Raw genomic sequence first — 15,413 nt, 5'->3', positions numbered from 1 at the left:
ACAATTGGGTGTTTGTGCTGGAAACTGGCAACAAATCTTTTAAATCATTGTTGAGACATTTTGGCCCATTCTGCTTTGCAGCTTTGTTTTAGATCCGTTTCAGTGGAGTGTTGTTCAGGAAAAAAACGCCTGTTTAAGGTCATAACACATCTAGATTGGTGTTGAGTGGATGCTTCAGTTTCTGGTCCTGCTGCAAAACCCAACTAAGCTTGAATTTAAGGTCATGCAGTGTTGGCCAGACATTCTCCTTCAGGATTTTCTGCTAGAGAATAGAATTCATGCCTCCATCAATTACTGCAAGTCCTCCAAGTCCTGAAGGCACGAAGCCGCTCCAGACCATGGTAATAGTTTAAACTGACATCTGAATTGAACACAACTGTTTATGGCCTGTTTACTCACAATGTGCACATAAAAAAAGATATTTCACATTAAAGAAAAGCTTGATACTGATGGTGGGCGGATAAATGTCCTTTCAGACCTTAAGTTTTGAATTTCTTTTTCTGTTTCAGTTCTCAAGCCAAACTTGATCCGCCCACATGGAGTGGGAAAAAGCTTCTTACTGACTGTAAACAACAATTCACTTTTAGGATTTTTCGAGGATTAATGTCTAAGCAATGTTCTGTTTTCTTTCAGATACTGTGGCTTATAAACACCCCAAACCGCCGCCTGCTGTTTTTTTGTCTTTGTTTTTCCAGAGATAGATGTTTCAGACAATCAAATACATTTTAATATTAAAAATAACCCAAACAAATATAAAAGGCCCCTTTGAAATGAGGATTTTCAAAAGAAAAAAACCTGACCCTGTGTGAAAAAGTCATAATATCTCAAAAATCACCAATTAACTGTGATTAACCACATTTTTTTGGAAAGCTAAGTAACAGTTCGCTTGCCACATTTATGCTTCCAGACTGGTAGAAACAAGAAATCATGTAACAATAGATCCTGTCTGACAGGCAAAATACAACAAGTACAAAAAAGAAAGTCTTTGACATCAGTCTGAAAATAGTGGCAAAGCCACTTGTAAGACTTAAATCCGATTTAGATGTTTTCAAATGGCCTTAAATAGACCGTTCGTGGTGGAAAACCTTTCAAAGTGGCTACAATAGAACAATTCTGCATAGAAAGGGAGCCAAAATTACTCCACAGTGATCTAAAACACTCGTTACAATGGAACAACTATTCATGATATATAAATTCACATTGTATGCTGATGATGCAATGACATACTCTGTTGGTTTCACACCATAACACAGAGGGATTCTCTGAATGCTTCCTAGCGGTGCCAAAAATGCAGGATTGAACATAGGCGCTTTTTGTCATTTAAAATACTGCATTCTTCAATAATAAATTAAGGAAGCCACTGTAATGACCCAGACAAGACATTCAGAAGATTCAGCCAGTGACAGAGCATGGTTTACAAGATTCAGTGTAATTGTCTGAAACTTGTGGGATGGGTCATGAAACCTCTGCAGGAAACTCCATAAGGGGAGGGGACAGGTTACCGGCTTTAGCAGAGACTGTAAATCTGAAAGGACCCAAAAAAAAGGAGTTTGATTCAGATGGTCTCCTCCTCTAGGATTTCATCTGCTCTGGACTGAGTACGTGGACATCAGATAATTTGTCAGTAATAAATCTACTGGGTAAAACCGGAGATAGGCAACGGTCCTACATGAAGAAGCAGTGATCAGAAAACTTATCAGGTCTTGGCAAAACAGAAACGATGTTCAGAAGCTGGTCAGGTAGTAGTGTTTGCCATAGACTCATAATGTCACACGGAGATCAAACAACTGTAAGGAATAAATGGACATAAATGGACATGTAGAGGAAGAAGCTTTCAATAATCTGGTGGATGCTAACAGGCTGGAAAGTGCTTAACGTTCAAATAGAAAGGAGTGTGTCTAGAGCATTTTTTTTTGTAATATACAGTATGTTTATTAATTTTTCCAAATGCAACATACAAAAATCGTACACAAGAGTATAAAATATACATATATTTACCAAATTACGGTCTAAAAAAATATACTCTTACCAATATAACAATAGAAATAAAAACATATAATAACTTTAGAGAAAAGCAAAAAGAAGAAAAAAATACAATAAAAAATAAAAGAAAATAAAAATATCAGGCCAGGGAAATTATCTAAGTAACGGTTACACTGCACTGATTACCATTTACAGTTTAGGATAGTACAACCTATCTATAAAGGCACGGGTGGCATACTTAAGAAACTGAGCGAGCGTGGGGGTCAGTCTTAGACTGAGAAATATGGTCCAAAACCGGCTGCCAGATACTACAGAACCTTTTAGCGGAGCCCTTAACATCGTACCGCAGTCTTTCCAAATAAAGAGTCTCAGTAAAATCACTGATCCACATTTTAAACTGAGTAACCTTATCAGTTTTCCACAGTTGTAATATTACTTTCTTAGCTATTACCATTCCATACACCACATATGTTCTATTCGTTTGCATAGAAATGCTGCGGGTCCTGAGTGAAGGAGAATATCCAAACAAGGCAATCTGGGGATCTGGAATCAATGTGCTCTTATACACTTCAGAAAACCATTTGAGCTTGGGGCATGACCAGAACAGATGAGTCAAGGATCTAGAGCAGTTTTATCATGTGTGATGGTAGATTATCGTTTTTTTGTCTCTAAGTGGCTGGCCGAATTTGTGATAAAAATGCTCCAAGTGATAAAAATCGCGAGAATTTTACAGTATGCTGTGCGCCTCCAGCGATCCGCGAGTCCACTCTTCATTTTTAACATCTGATTGGCTAGCTTCATATTCGTCCTCGTTTAAGGTTAAAAACTCCATCACAAAGGTGAATAAATATTGACTCGCTATGTAAAATGACTACTTCTCGATATCGTGTTTGAAACTAAACTGACGTCACGGCATCCTCGTCGTGGCTAAGACAGTGGGTCACGTGACTGAATGAGGAATTTAGCAACTTCTGCTATCTTAGGGAATAATTTTATGCTATAAACAACAAAATGCTGTAATTCCTTTTTGTTTTTCCCTTGTGATTTATTTAATTTTGTACATACTATCAAATAGGAAACTATGAGTATGTGGTTTTCTGTTTGAACTTTAAATAGAGCCGATCACTGCTGAGTGATACTGTGCTGTTTGGAGCGGAGGAGATGGGCGTGGCAGAGCGGAGAACGTAAAGGCATCAAACCCCAACAAGTGACCATAATCATTCACACAAGATGTTTTCATTGACTGTAACCAAGGCTCACACTGAGTTAGAGCAATATCTGCTCCTCACACTTGGACTCATCTTCACATTATGTTATATGGAGCTTGTCCAAATGAGTGAGTTTAAACAGCTTTTATTGCATCTGCAGGGAAATGGCTTAATTGATGGTTTTGTTAATGATCGGACTGAACATGCATCTCTGGATTCTTGTTAGTGTCTGTTTCATGTCTCAGACCTTTTCTGTTTTGTTTTGTTATGTTTAATTTTTCCTGCAGGTGTATTTTAGTGCAGGCTTCGGCCATTTAAGGACATCCTTGTAAACGAGATTCTAATTCTCAAGGTTCTTTTCCTGGTTAAATTTGTATAAATAAAAGCTAACAATTTAGGGGCTTTAATAATTTATTTCAAACATTTTCTTTTCCTAGGAGGAACAATTATACAACATAAAGCTACAAAGATTTTTAAAAGCCAGAACTGGGTGCACCAGTTTTCATTTTCTGTAGATTTTCTCTAACATTTGTGTGACTCAGGACAATGGAAAAGTACAAGAAACTCAGTGAAGGTCCAAGAAGCAACAATAGCAGATCTACAGAAGTTGAGAAACTCTTCTCTGAACAGCTGCAGACTCAAAGACCATTGTTAAAACCAGCAGAAGTAAAAGTTATTAAATTTGCCAAGGTCTAGCAGCGGTCTCAGACTCCATCCTTGAGGCCCAGCGTCCTGCAACTTTTAGATGCGTCTCTGTTTCCACACACCTGAGTTCAATATGAGTTCATTAGCAGAGCTCTGCAGAGTCTGACTGCAGTATTTTATTTTAGTCATTTGATTCAGGTGTGCCGGACAACGGCCCTCGACAAACTAATTAAAAGGAGCATACAACACTATACCCGCTGTCTTATGCTGAGGGGCTGCTTTACTGCTAGTGACGGAGTAAAGAAGCAGGATGACTGAGATGTTAGATGTTCCAACTGGACACTGATCCCAAACACACATCTCAGCTGGTTTTGGATCAGATAAAATGTTAATATTCTGGAATGGGCTTTCCAAAAAATAATCTCTAAGTTTAATAACCCCTTTATTCTGGAAAGAAAACCAACACAGACACAAGTTTAGACTCTTCCGTCAGAAAGAGGGCAGAAGAACCAGGAGCATGAGACCTGTTCTATCACAAGCTTGAGTTCGACTGCCCTGGTTACCTCTGTCTCTTTGCCTTTATTATCAGACATCTGCAAAGGGGCAAGAGGAGTCAGGAGTTCACACCATGGGGGTTAAGAAACAAAAGAAAAGGCAAGGTGGGTTTTACAACATGGTGTTGGCACACAAAGAGATGTGGGATTAACATATACAGCAAGACATTCCTTACCTGACTCCGCCAGATGGATTTGCTCTGCATATCCATCTGGAAACCTTTCGTTGAAGTAATTTTGGGAAGGGGCGAAAATACTGGTTAGCTGATTGGCCTATGTTGGTGATAGACGGGCCAAATAAACCAATCAGATTCGTCCTCGCTCTGTTACGAGCGACGACGAAAACACAACCACAAGCCAAGCTACTCTTGCTGCTGCAGGTAAAGGCTCGTTAGCTCAGCAAAGAAATACTCTGTAATTCCGATAAAACTTGCTCGATAGCCACGCTAACGCTAGTTTCATCGGCTGAAGCCGCCATGTTCTTTAGACTGAACTGTCGCGCTTCTCATTGCGTCACACCTCAACTCGCCTCAAAGCCAACGCTGATTGGACGTTCGTTTGGTGAACGGCTCCAAATTTTCTTTAACGGAGAGTAGCCAGACTGATCTGCGAGTGAAACCTTGAAAGCTCGCGAGATCAGGATGGTCTCACAAGGCTAAGACATTCCTTGTCTGGGAGAAACATCTGTTTCTTCCTGTGTGAAGTTAAAACAGTAGAACATTCCTTAATAAAAAGAAAATGATTACATTCACATTTCTCCCCCAAGAACAATGCCTACATCTCCAACCAAAACGTACAACCAAAGCACAGCTTGCTGACAGACCTTACAGTGAGAGTCTGTATGTATAATTTTGACCCTGGATGACAGAAAATTCATGTAAAGTCAAACCTTGGCACCAAAGTCGGGTTTTATTTAAGCCGCTCTGATTGCTTGCTGTGTACCGTAATCTTTCCACCTTGGGAGGAGAATGATTCGAATAAATCTTTAGAAGACCAGCTCAATGACATTCCTGTGCATGATGGGTGAATTGAAGCTTCTCACCAGAGCTGTGAATATTCAAAAAGCATATTTCTGCATTTCTCACAAAAAGTGGCGGCGTTAAAGGAAGTCCTCAGAGACGGACTGGATCTGGTTGAACACCTGAGTAACTGCACTGGAAAAACAGCCGAGTGAAGAGTGAATCTAATTTATTTCACATGTCAGTGTGTTGTGGGACGCAGGGACCTCCTGAAGGTTCGCTCTGCAGTGAAAATGAAGCGATTCATTTCCTTTTAATTTAAATGTCTGCAGAGTATAATGTCTCATTTGCATGTTTCACCTAAAACCCAACAACTGATTTGCATTCCCCTGAAGTTACAACAATCAAATTTCCGTTCCCCCTCCGCCGGCCAATCAGTTCTGCTGTCTGACTCTCAGTCATGTGGATAATAAGCTGTCAGCCAATCACGTTCGAGGGCTTGGCAGTTTGAGTTTGTAGTGACGTGTTTATCATATTTCACTTTGCATAAGCTGCTGTGTCTCGAGTGTCATGGTGGTGATAATTCTGTAAAAGCACGTGTTTGATGGTTTTTCAATCAATTAAAGGGTTGGAGTGTCCTGTTAAACCAGTGGTTCTAATTTTTTTAATTTGTTGCGCACTTTGAAGACTGCTAAATATTGAATTACCCCCAACCCTGGTCCCTGCAAAAAATAAATTAAAACATGTAAAACATCAAAATAATTACTTATACTGTTGTCTCTCTTAAAAGGGCAATAAGCAAGAAATGTACTGCCAAATTAACCAAAATCGTTATTACTTGTTACCCGGGATGGAAGTAACATTCCCTGTAAACAATTTACTTCCTGGTTCCTCAGCCAATCATATGAGAGTTCCCAGGGTTCCCAAAACAGAGCACAGCATTTGGTATTTTACTGCAAAAGAGCAGCAGCCTGCTAACATGGAAGACTCTAGGTGTCAGCATTACTTAAGGCCCTTTGGAAGCAGTGAAGTCGTTGCTCTGAGGATTTCCCAGAATCCCTTGCTACTCATACCACTCACTGCAAGAACAGACCAAAAACAGATGGTACTGTCGTCCCATTTCTATAATATCCAGGACCTTTTCACTTATTTTACACCGCAGCTGGATTTTCTGGACAAAAAGAGGCGCACCCCCTCTGTCATGTGTTCACGCCACCCCTAGGGGGCGACCACCACAATTTGAGATCCACTGCTTTAAATGGTGATGCATTTTTGGCTCCAGGCATTGTTTAGCAACTAATAGCTTAATTAAAAGGTTTGATTATAAATAAAAATCCTGGAAACATTTATTCCCTGCTCTGGTTGAAAGTTTGCTGACATAAAAAGAAGATTTTTTTTTTTTAATCATAGTTTTGTTTTACTGTAGTTTGTGTGTGAGTTACTCACTTGTGTCCAGGTTTGAATTCAGCAGCTCCAGCCTGTGTCTTTATCGATTAAACCCATCACAAATTGTTGACTCGGGTTGTTTCAGAGTTTCAGTCTACCTGGATGATGATGATGATGATGATGATGGTCCATCAGGTGTGCACTAGTGAACAACTTTACACACAAATGATGATGCTGCGGATTACAGGTGAAAATCCAGATTTCCAAAACCAACTTTTCTGTAGATTTGTCAGTTTTCTTCAGTTGTTTTGGTCTCAAATCCCCAATTTCCCTTCATGATGGTAAGAAACTCCTGAACACATGTTGACCGTCCTCATCAGGTGTGTCTCACCTGTTTTTTTTTTATGAGCTTCTGTAAGAACTGGGGCAAACTGAGAGGCAAAAGTCTGTTTTCACGTTCAGAAACAGAAAAATGGCCCCGTCACATTTTTCCAGCTGATTCAAAAATAGCTCCATGCCAGGAAGTGCGTGGTTTTGGAAGAACAGCAACATTTTCTGTCCTGCTGCATCGTGGGAAATGTAGGAAAGACGTCTGTTTTTGAAGCATGACCCAATTAGAGAGCAGAAGTGGAGAAATGTTTGTTTGAGCTGCGTGGGTTCCCTGCGGGTGCTGAACCACTTTCTGTCTTCGATTTTTCAAAGCTGATCCCAACATTTAAAGCTTATTTTAAAACTCCTGCCTCGGCACATCTGTTGCTTTAACTTCCCACTGTAGCCAACCTTAGCTTTATACATTTTTTATCATTACTCTTTGTTTATTATGCTTTTTTGTTTTAGTTAAAATGGAAAAGTAATGGAAGCAGATTGGTATGAGGAGCTTGACATCTGCAGATTTTACCTTTTCTTTTGGTTAAAATATTAATAAAAAGCCTTAAAATAAATATTTTATTACAAAAGCAAAGTCTCATACTCACCTTTAATTCTTTACTGTGAAAAATAAATATTTTACCATAACCACCAGTGCTGTAATTGGATTTGGATCTGGCGACTGAGATGGAAGAAGGTAGATGTCAAGTTGTTCTGATGTTTTCGATCATTATTTTGCTGAAAGACTCCAAAAATGTCCAATTTTCAGCTTCCTCGCTGACAGAACTGGGTTTTATCATTATGCACTGTGTAAAAAGCTTCCTAAGGCCATGGAAACGAAGCAGATCCACAGCATTACAGACCCCACACCGTGCTCAACAGCGAACACGATGTTCTCGCTCTAAAAATTCATCCTTTGTTCCACATCAGACCCACCTGGAGGGTTTGTGCTGGAAATCTCTTTTGGCTGGATCCTGTCACCCTGCCTCTCCGTCTCCATCCCTTAACACTGTTTCTAATGGGTAGTGTGTCCCAAGGCAAAAGGCTTTTCTCTGAAAAACGTAGTTTTTTTTGTGCAAACCGTAGGACTTGGACATCTGCTTGTAAATAAAAAAAAACCTCCTCAGTGAATTTTTTAATAGTGCAATAATCACTGTCTACTTTAAGGGGTTCCAATAAATATGCAATATAATCTTAATTATTGTTCAACATTCCAAAATAGCAAAATCTATTCAGCTAATCAGTTAAAATATTCTTGTCACATCAGCTATTATATCATGTGGGCTGGTATGCATAATAGGGGTAATGGAGGGAGCAACAAATATGAACTGTAAAAGTAGTATTTAACTGATTAAAATGCAATATATCAAGTATAAAATTGCAATCCTGACTGAGCTTTGCAGACAGAACCAGACTGAACGAGACTTTTTACTCCACCTTCATGAAATAAACTGGAGGTACCAATAATTATGGCAGTGAGGATTTTGTTTTTCCCTCCCTGAATAAATGAACTCAGATGTCGGATTTTTCAACATTTTTCATGGACAGATTCTGCCGCTGCCATAAAAGATTTGTGCATCTGGAAGTTTTTATGCATCTTGCCAGAAGTGGCAGTAAATCTGCTTCCCTGGCTCTTCATTGGCCAAATTCACCCACATTTAACGGTGTGACAGGATGGATTTTTACGCCTCCTGTGCAACATCGGCACAGCGAGAGCATCCGTACATCTGCTAAAAGTCAACGCGGTAAATCTGTATTGTAATCATCAGGCAGGGACATTTGTCTGCAGGTGATAAGACCTGATCAGTTTATCGGCTGAATCTTCCTTAAAGGGTGAAGAGAGGCTTATCTGTGAGATTAACACATTCCTTTGGCCGTCATCCAGCCGCAGCAGCGTCGGCCCTGCTGGAGACTTTACAGCGTGGCCTGAGACATGCTCTGACTTCCTCCTGGACGCCGGCACAGGATTATAAATCCGCGTGAGGCTGACAGCACCTCAGATTAAATCTGCCCAGTCCAGGACTTCTCCTGAGGTACTCCTTCCAGCTATTAACAACAGCTGCAGTCTGGCTTCCCTCGCCCACAGCGGCCTTTCTCTGCGTCTGGATTATTCTCAGAGACTCAAACGCGACTACGTTGTGCCGCTGGTTTCCTCAACTTCACCATTAACACAAAGTTTGGGGCTAAAATCTGGTAAAAGACCGAAGTAGTCTGAGTTAGATGCATAATTTTGAATATACCTTTTGATCAACAAAAGTGTAATGCTTGAATTCAGCCCCTTTTCCTCTGGTACCCTTAAATAAAATCCAGAGCAGCCACCTGCCTAATTAGTAAAACAGGCCCGCATGTGTATTTAAGTCAAGTCCTCAGGCTTTAAATCCAATATGGCCGCCTTGTTTGTAAAATGCGGTGAAAGCTGCAGATATAAACAGTTTGTTAGCACTGCTGACACGATGCTGTGAACTTTCTAGTCGTGAACGTTTACCTTTACTGTCTGAATGCCTAAAATGGAGAAAACACTGATAATTGTTACGGATTTCAACGTTGAAACTCTCGTTGTCATTTCTCAGGAGGGAAAGAAAATCCTCCCCCTTCCTTCTCAAACCCTGATGAGCTTCTGTTACAGTGAGAAAGACAATTTTCACCTTTGCACCTCTTTGCTTGTTGTCGTCCCCCCCCCCTCTTCTTTAATCAAATCTCTTCCCTGAAAGAAACACTTTCTCCTCCCGTGTCGGTGACACTTCCAACAACCTTTCTGCTGCAAACAGACACACTTTTTGCAAAAGTTCTCCATGAATTGTTTCTCGGGGAAGTGTTCGGCTGCTGATTGCTCCGCTTTGTTCCCTTCCTGGTTGCAAAGCAGGAAGAAATTGTTTTGTTGGTTAAAAAGCGCCTGAAACTAAAGAGTCAACACTCGGTGTGAGCGCCGTGTGTGGAGCCATTCTGCAGATTACTAATCAGGATATTTACAGCTGCAGGAGCTTTTTTTTTCTTTCTGTTCCAGCAGGAAATCCAGATTTACTCTTATAGTAGAAGAGCTACATGTTGGACATAAAATTATTTGTAGATTTCACTCATAATTGAGGGTCCACCTTGGTTTGCAGAATTGTTTTAAATCAGCTGAATAGGAGGCTTTCTCCTGATTTAGTACCGGACTTTGACTAGGCCAATCCGTAACTCTGTGGTTGGTTTTCCTGGTATGCTTCAGATGGTTGCCCTGCTGTATAACCAGAGGCAGTTCTACCCAATCCAGCAGCCTAGGGGAGGTATTGCATGGTGTTGTTTTTACCACTGTCTTTAATTTATAAGATAACATGTGCCTCAATTTACAAAATAAACAAAAAATCTGGAAAACATGAATACCAATACCTCCAAAATAAAATACTGTAAATAATGGAATAAATAATAATAATAATAATAATAATAATAATAATAATAATAATAATAATAATAATAATAATAATAATAATATCATTATTATTAATAATGGTCATAAATTATAACAGTCAGCTACACAGTTTGCACACAATAACTACACATAAGCTACATTTACACTATGCAATAACTATACAAAACTAAAATAAGTGTATACAAAACCGTCATAAAATATCTACATACACATGCCCTCAGTATTTGGGCCATTAGGTAACAGAAAAATACTGAGACAAATATTAGGTAACATAGACATTTTCAACCAGGAAGGGAAGTCTTCCAGATCCTGAAGCTCCAGAATGGAGAATTCCTCAAATGACGTCAAATTACTAAATTTAGAACAGCCAGTGTGTCTGCGTGGCGGCCATCTTGTGGCTGGGTAAGCTGTGTAGAGCGGTGAAGCAGACTCCTCTGTTCCAAATAATGCATCAGCAGACATAATGGTAACAACGACACGCTGCTGCTGCGCTGTCTCTCCATATGGCCTTGGTGACCATTGAAAGGAGTTTTCCTAAACCCTGAAAGGAGATCTGGAGATTTGGAGATCTTTTAGCCTACTTCGTGTTGTCAAACAGGTTCTGTCTAAGTGAAACCGCATGAAAAAATGCACCTAATGACATTCAGTTCATGATTTAACAAGAGGAGCCATTATATTCCACAAAGCTTCAGGTTGGCTCAGAGGTAAACAATAAATTCATGAACTGATAAGTTTGTTGTGTTTACTCAGGTAAACATTTATCTATTAAAGTATAATTTGATCTAAAATCAAGTTTTACCAAGAGGAAAAAAACACAAAACAATCAGGGGGACGACACTCAAACACCAAACTGAAGGTGTTTAACCTGAAAATCCTCTGAATCCATCTGCCTGCAGAAGATAAATTCATGTTTTAATGTTTCATTTTGATTGAATTTGATGAGAAAATCTTTGTTTTCACCTCCAGTTTAGGAGTTTTGGCCTCTGTTTATCATAATTTACTGATTTCATGAAAACATCAGGATTTAGAGTCCAGCAGTGGTTTCAGTATTTATTTTTTCTCAGTCAAACAGAAACTCTTTAAACATTTCAACAGAAAAAAAACCCTTAAAATATTTCCAAGCTGCTCAATATATCTAACCAGAATCATCAATGCTTGGATGCCGTATTTGGCAGGTTTTTGTGTATTTTAAGCACCGAACATTCACATTCTGGGTGTCAGCGATGTTGTTTTCCACATAGATGGACATTCTCTGTCCTGGATGCTCACACCTGAAGTAGACTTTAGGAACAGAGAGGTCAAAGGTCGAGCAGATTGGTGATGACATCATGATGATGGACACAGTAAAAAGAAGTTTATTGCACCTGGTATCAGTGTTTGTCGTTAATCATATGGCAGTCATCTGCTTTCTTAATAACATGCAGCCTGAAAAACGTCCTTAGAAGCAGCAGCAGAGCGGCGTAAATAAAACTGTATTAAACTTTCTCCCCCCGATAACAATCCGTCTCGTCCTCCAACAACTGCTCTTCTTCTTCTTCTGGCTTTGCCTCCGCCTCGCCGCGGCGTAATGCTTCGTCTCATGCAGATATTTGTAGAGTCGCACAGAAAACATCGTAGATCCATGTTGCGCCGATGAAGAGGTTCTGTGGCAGGCTGTTAAAATGACTCATGTGTTTAATTTGAAGCCAGAATGGGATCTGCGGTGATGTTAGCAGTCATCCTGTCACAGGACGGCCTCCTTTTTATTAAAGCAAAGCCCTCCGCAGGAAGCTGTAATGTCTTATCTCTCTCTGATGCTTCCAGACTTGCTGGCGGTGCCCAAACATCCCTACGCAGCCATGGAGAACTGGGGGCTCAGCGTCTTCCAGGAGCAGAAGATCCTGCTGGACGCCGAGGTGTCCTCCTCGTCCTACCAGATGGAGCTCACCATGGTGGTCGTCCACGAGATCTGCCACCAGGTAGGGACGGCTTAACGAGGGGCCGAGTCTTCTGTCGGTCTGCTTTCGTCCTTAATTGGGTTTTTTTAGACATTGGTGACTTAATTCACGCCAGAAAATCCTTTTGTCATATTTATATTACAACTGCCCTGAGTTTTTGCTTTAATGGACCAAGCTGGTTTTGACGAAACTAATTTGAGATGATTAAAGGTGACGGAGAAAGGAAAACGTGTGCTAGAGAGGGATGAGGATGATGAACAAGAGAAATAAGGAAGGTTGATGATGAAATAAGAGCCTGATGGCAGATTGGGAAGAATAAAGATCTTTTGAGGAGAAGGAAAAGGGAATGTAGAGAGCGGGAAGACGGATGAGTGGGATGAAAGGGATGGATGAGGGATTGATAGACGTTGAGTGGATGAGATAAGGATGACTTTTTTATTTGAATAAAATGTTTTCTTGTTTTGAGCAGCCTAGAAATGACTGGAAGAGGGAAACGCCGCTAGGTGTGGCTTTAGCCCCCGTCCCCCGTGTCTTTTTTACGACATTGACGCTTTAAAGACATCTGGTAGAAATGGTCAATGATAAAAAAAATAAAAAAAACGGAAATGAAAGAAAAAATACAAGTAATCCATTGGTGTGAATGTCTGGATGACGCATCGTAAAATTCGGCCCGGCTGCTCTGCTTCTGTCTTTATGCGTCTGAGCGTTTGAGAGAGACAGAAGCGGAGAGGGGAGACGAGGAAGTCTAAACTTGCTCCAAAGTTTGCCTCACGCAGTTAAAATCTACAGCTTTATGTGATTTTTGCCTCAGCCATGGCGGGAGCGACAAGCACATGTTAATATGTTAATAGAGCAAAATATTTTTATTTATGAGTTAGATTTGGAGCCGAGACCTCTTTGGTCAAAGGAGCGGGGGCTCCCCGGCTGCCGGCGGTGGGACTGGGTCGTTGTTGAGGCACATCCTGCTACTCTGTCTGAACCAGAACATAAACGTCTTTTATGATTCCTGGACTTTTCTCTCCCGTCTCAAGGCCCAAAGGACTCCAACATTAGTCTGTGTTGTCGTGAGCTGCAGCCGAGTAAAATCACCTGGAGTTCAACGTTTATCAGCCCAGCTGCTGACCTTAGTTCTCCTGTCAGAAAGAACGCCAAGATCCAATCAGCAGAATATTTCATCCTGAATGCGCTGCTGAAGCGGGGCGTAAACACCACATTTATCTGGGAAACGCTTTAAAAATGTATGAAGGCAGTTTGATGGGTGAAAGCTGAGAATAAACACATCATTTTGTTCTTAAAAGACGTTAATCCAACACGTCCCGCTCTGGTTCTGAGTGTCTGGAGCTCAGCAGCCGCTGGCTTTGGAGCGTCTCCTCTGCAGCAGGTGTTAAAGTTTCAGCGTTAAACGGAGGTCGTCTGTTGGAACCGCTTCTCCTTCGTCTTTGTTTCTCACAAACACCACAGTGATGCTCTGAGGGAGTTTTAGGGAGCTAGTTGGTAACTGGACAAACTGCACAGAGTCTCAGCCTCACCTCGGAACCTGGTTTGGATTTCAGAACCAATAAGGACCTGGGCTCCGAATAAACCAGCAGGGAAGAAGTGATGTTTTAGCAGAGAGAGTCGAGCTCCTTTCAGCTCCTTAAAAAGCAAAACGTGTCGCTGTTCTGATTGAGGCGGAGGACGTGAAGATTCCTCCCGGCGGTCCTTTACAATCAGCCTGAACATCTTGTTTTCCTCTTGAACAGCAGGTCTGATGGCTGTTTTCCTCCTCTGAAGGAGCCCTGATGGGCCCCATAAAGGGGAGGATCCTCCGCTGCTTCGGCATTTCTTGGTCTGAGTGCTTTTCTAAAAACCCCACAGAGGTGAATCCTCTGATGAGGCGAAGCCTCTGCTGCAGGATTTCTAGTCCTCTAACGTCGCTGAGAGTCTTCACAAGCTGCACACTTAAGGTCCGTTGTTCCTAAGTTGTTCTCCACTTTAATGGTGCGTTCAAGTGCGTCACGTAGATTGGATTGTCTAGATATGAAAACAGCTCCAACATGATTCAAACGTTGTTTTTATATTCTTAAATGACTTAACGTCTTATTAAAATCTGCCCAAACAATAACATTAACCATTTCCTTTGTTTTATTGTCTTATAGCCCTCCATTCATACATGTTTATCTTTTACAAATAATAAAGAATTAAACCAAATCTCTATTCAGTTTTTCTGTTTCTCTTGATTGAAGCGAACCAAAAACTTTAAAACCACAGAACTCTGATTTTTGTTCACCGTGACACTCAAACTAATTTTTTTCTCTTTTTATATCTTTTGCGATGTAACCTCATGCTTTTGCCATGTTTCTAATTGGCTAATAAATCTCTTTATCACCAGGGGTGTAACAACAAAGGGAGAATTTAGCACTATGTTGGACAATGTTATCTTTTTATGGTTTTAATTCATCTGTAAACGTGGGATAATCTTGCCCAGGGGTGGCTTGTTTAAGCTTCTTAAATACTAAATTAATCCTAATCTTAAAAACAATGGAAACTGCTTCTTTTTTTGTGAAACAAACCTGAGCATAATGGAGCTGTTAGGTTAGATAATTAACAGCGGTTAGAAACAGATAAAGACATTAAAGGAGCTCCAGAGACGATGAAAGTAATCGCTAACTTACATCAGCTCTGTGTTTTACGGCGACTGGACGAGAAAATGACTTAAACGTCTCTGACTTTCACAACCCGACCTGAACGCCTCAGTACGAGCTCCTCTTTCACAGATGGAAACCTTTCCATGGATGTTATGAGACACTTCACCGCCGGCTGATGTTTGTGGATGGAAGGGCTTTCCTCCACGGTGCTCCTGGTCTGCTTTTTGTTCCTCTCAAGCTCCTGCATTGTGAAAAGGGAACTAAAAGTTAGGAAAATTTTCTTGAAATCAGTGTATTTTCCTTGATTTGATTGAGGTAAGTAAGATTATTTGCCAATAG

The 15,413-nt window shown here is 40.6% G+C and overlaps 1 protein-coding gene across 1 annotated transcript in view; it reads left to right on the top strand.

Moving 5' to 3' along the window:
* The window catches only part of LOC105937149 (thyrotropin-releasing hormone-degrading ectoenzyme), a 179,090-nt gene that overhangs the window by 60,713 nt on the left and 102,964 nt on the right, over positions 1-15,413 (top strand). The window contains exon 3 of the mRNA XM_036148813.1: positions 12,314-12,468. Within this exon, the coding sequence (XP_036004706.1) occupies positions 12,314-12,468 (155 nt within the window). The remainder of the gene's footprint in view (positions 1-12,313; positions 12,469-15,413) is intronic.

This window comes from Fundulus heteroclitus, chromosome 17 (assembly GCF_011125445.2).
Source record: "Fundulus heteroclitus isolate FHET01 chromosome 17, MU-UCD_Fhet_4.1, whole genome shotgun sequence".
NCBI lineage: Eukaryota > Metazoa > Chordata > Actinopteri > Cyprinodontiformes > Fundulidae > Fundulus > Fundulus heteroclitus.
This window is presented reverse-complemented; position numbering and strand designations above follow the sequence as displayed.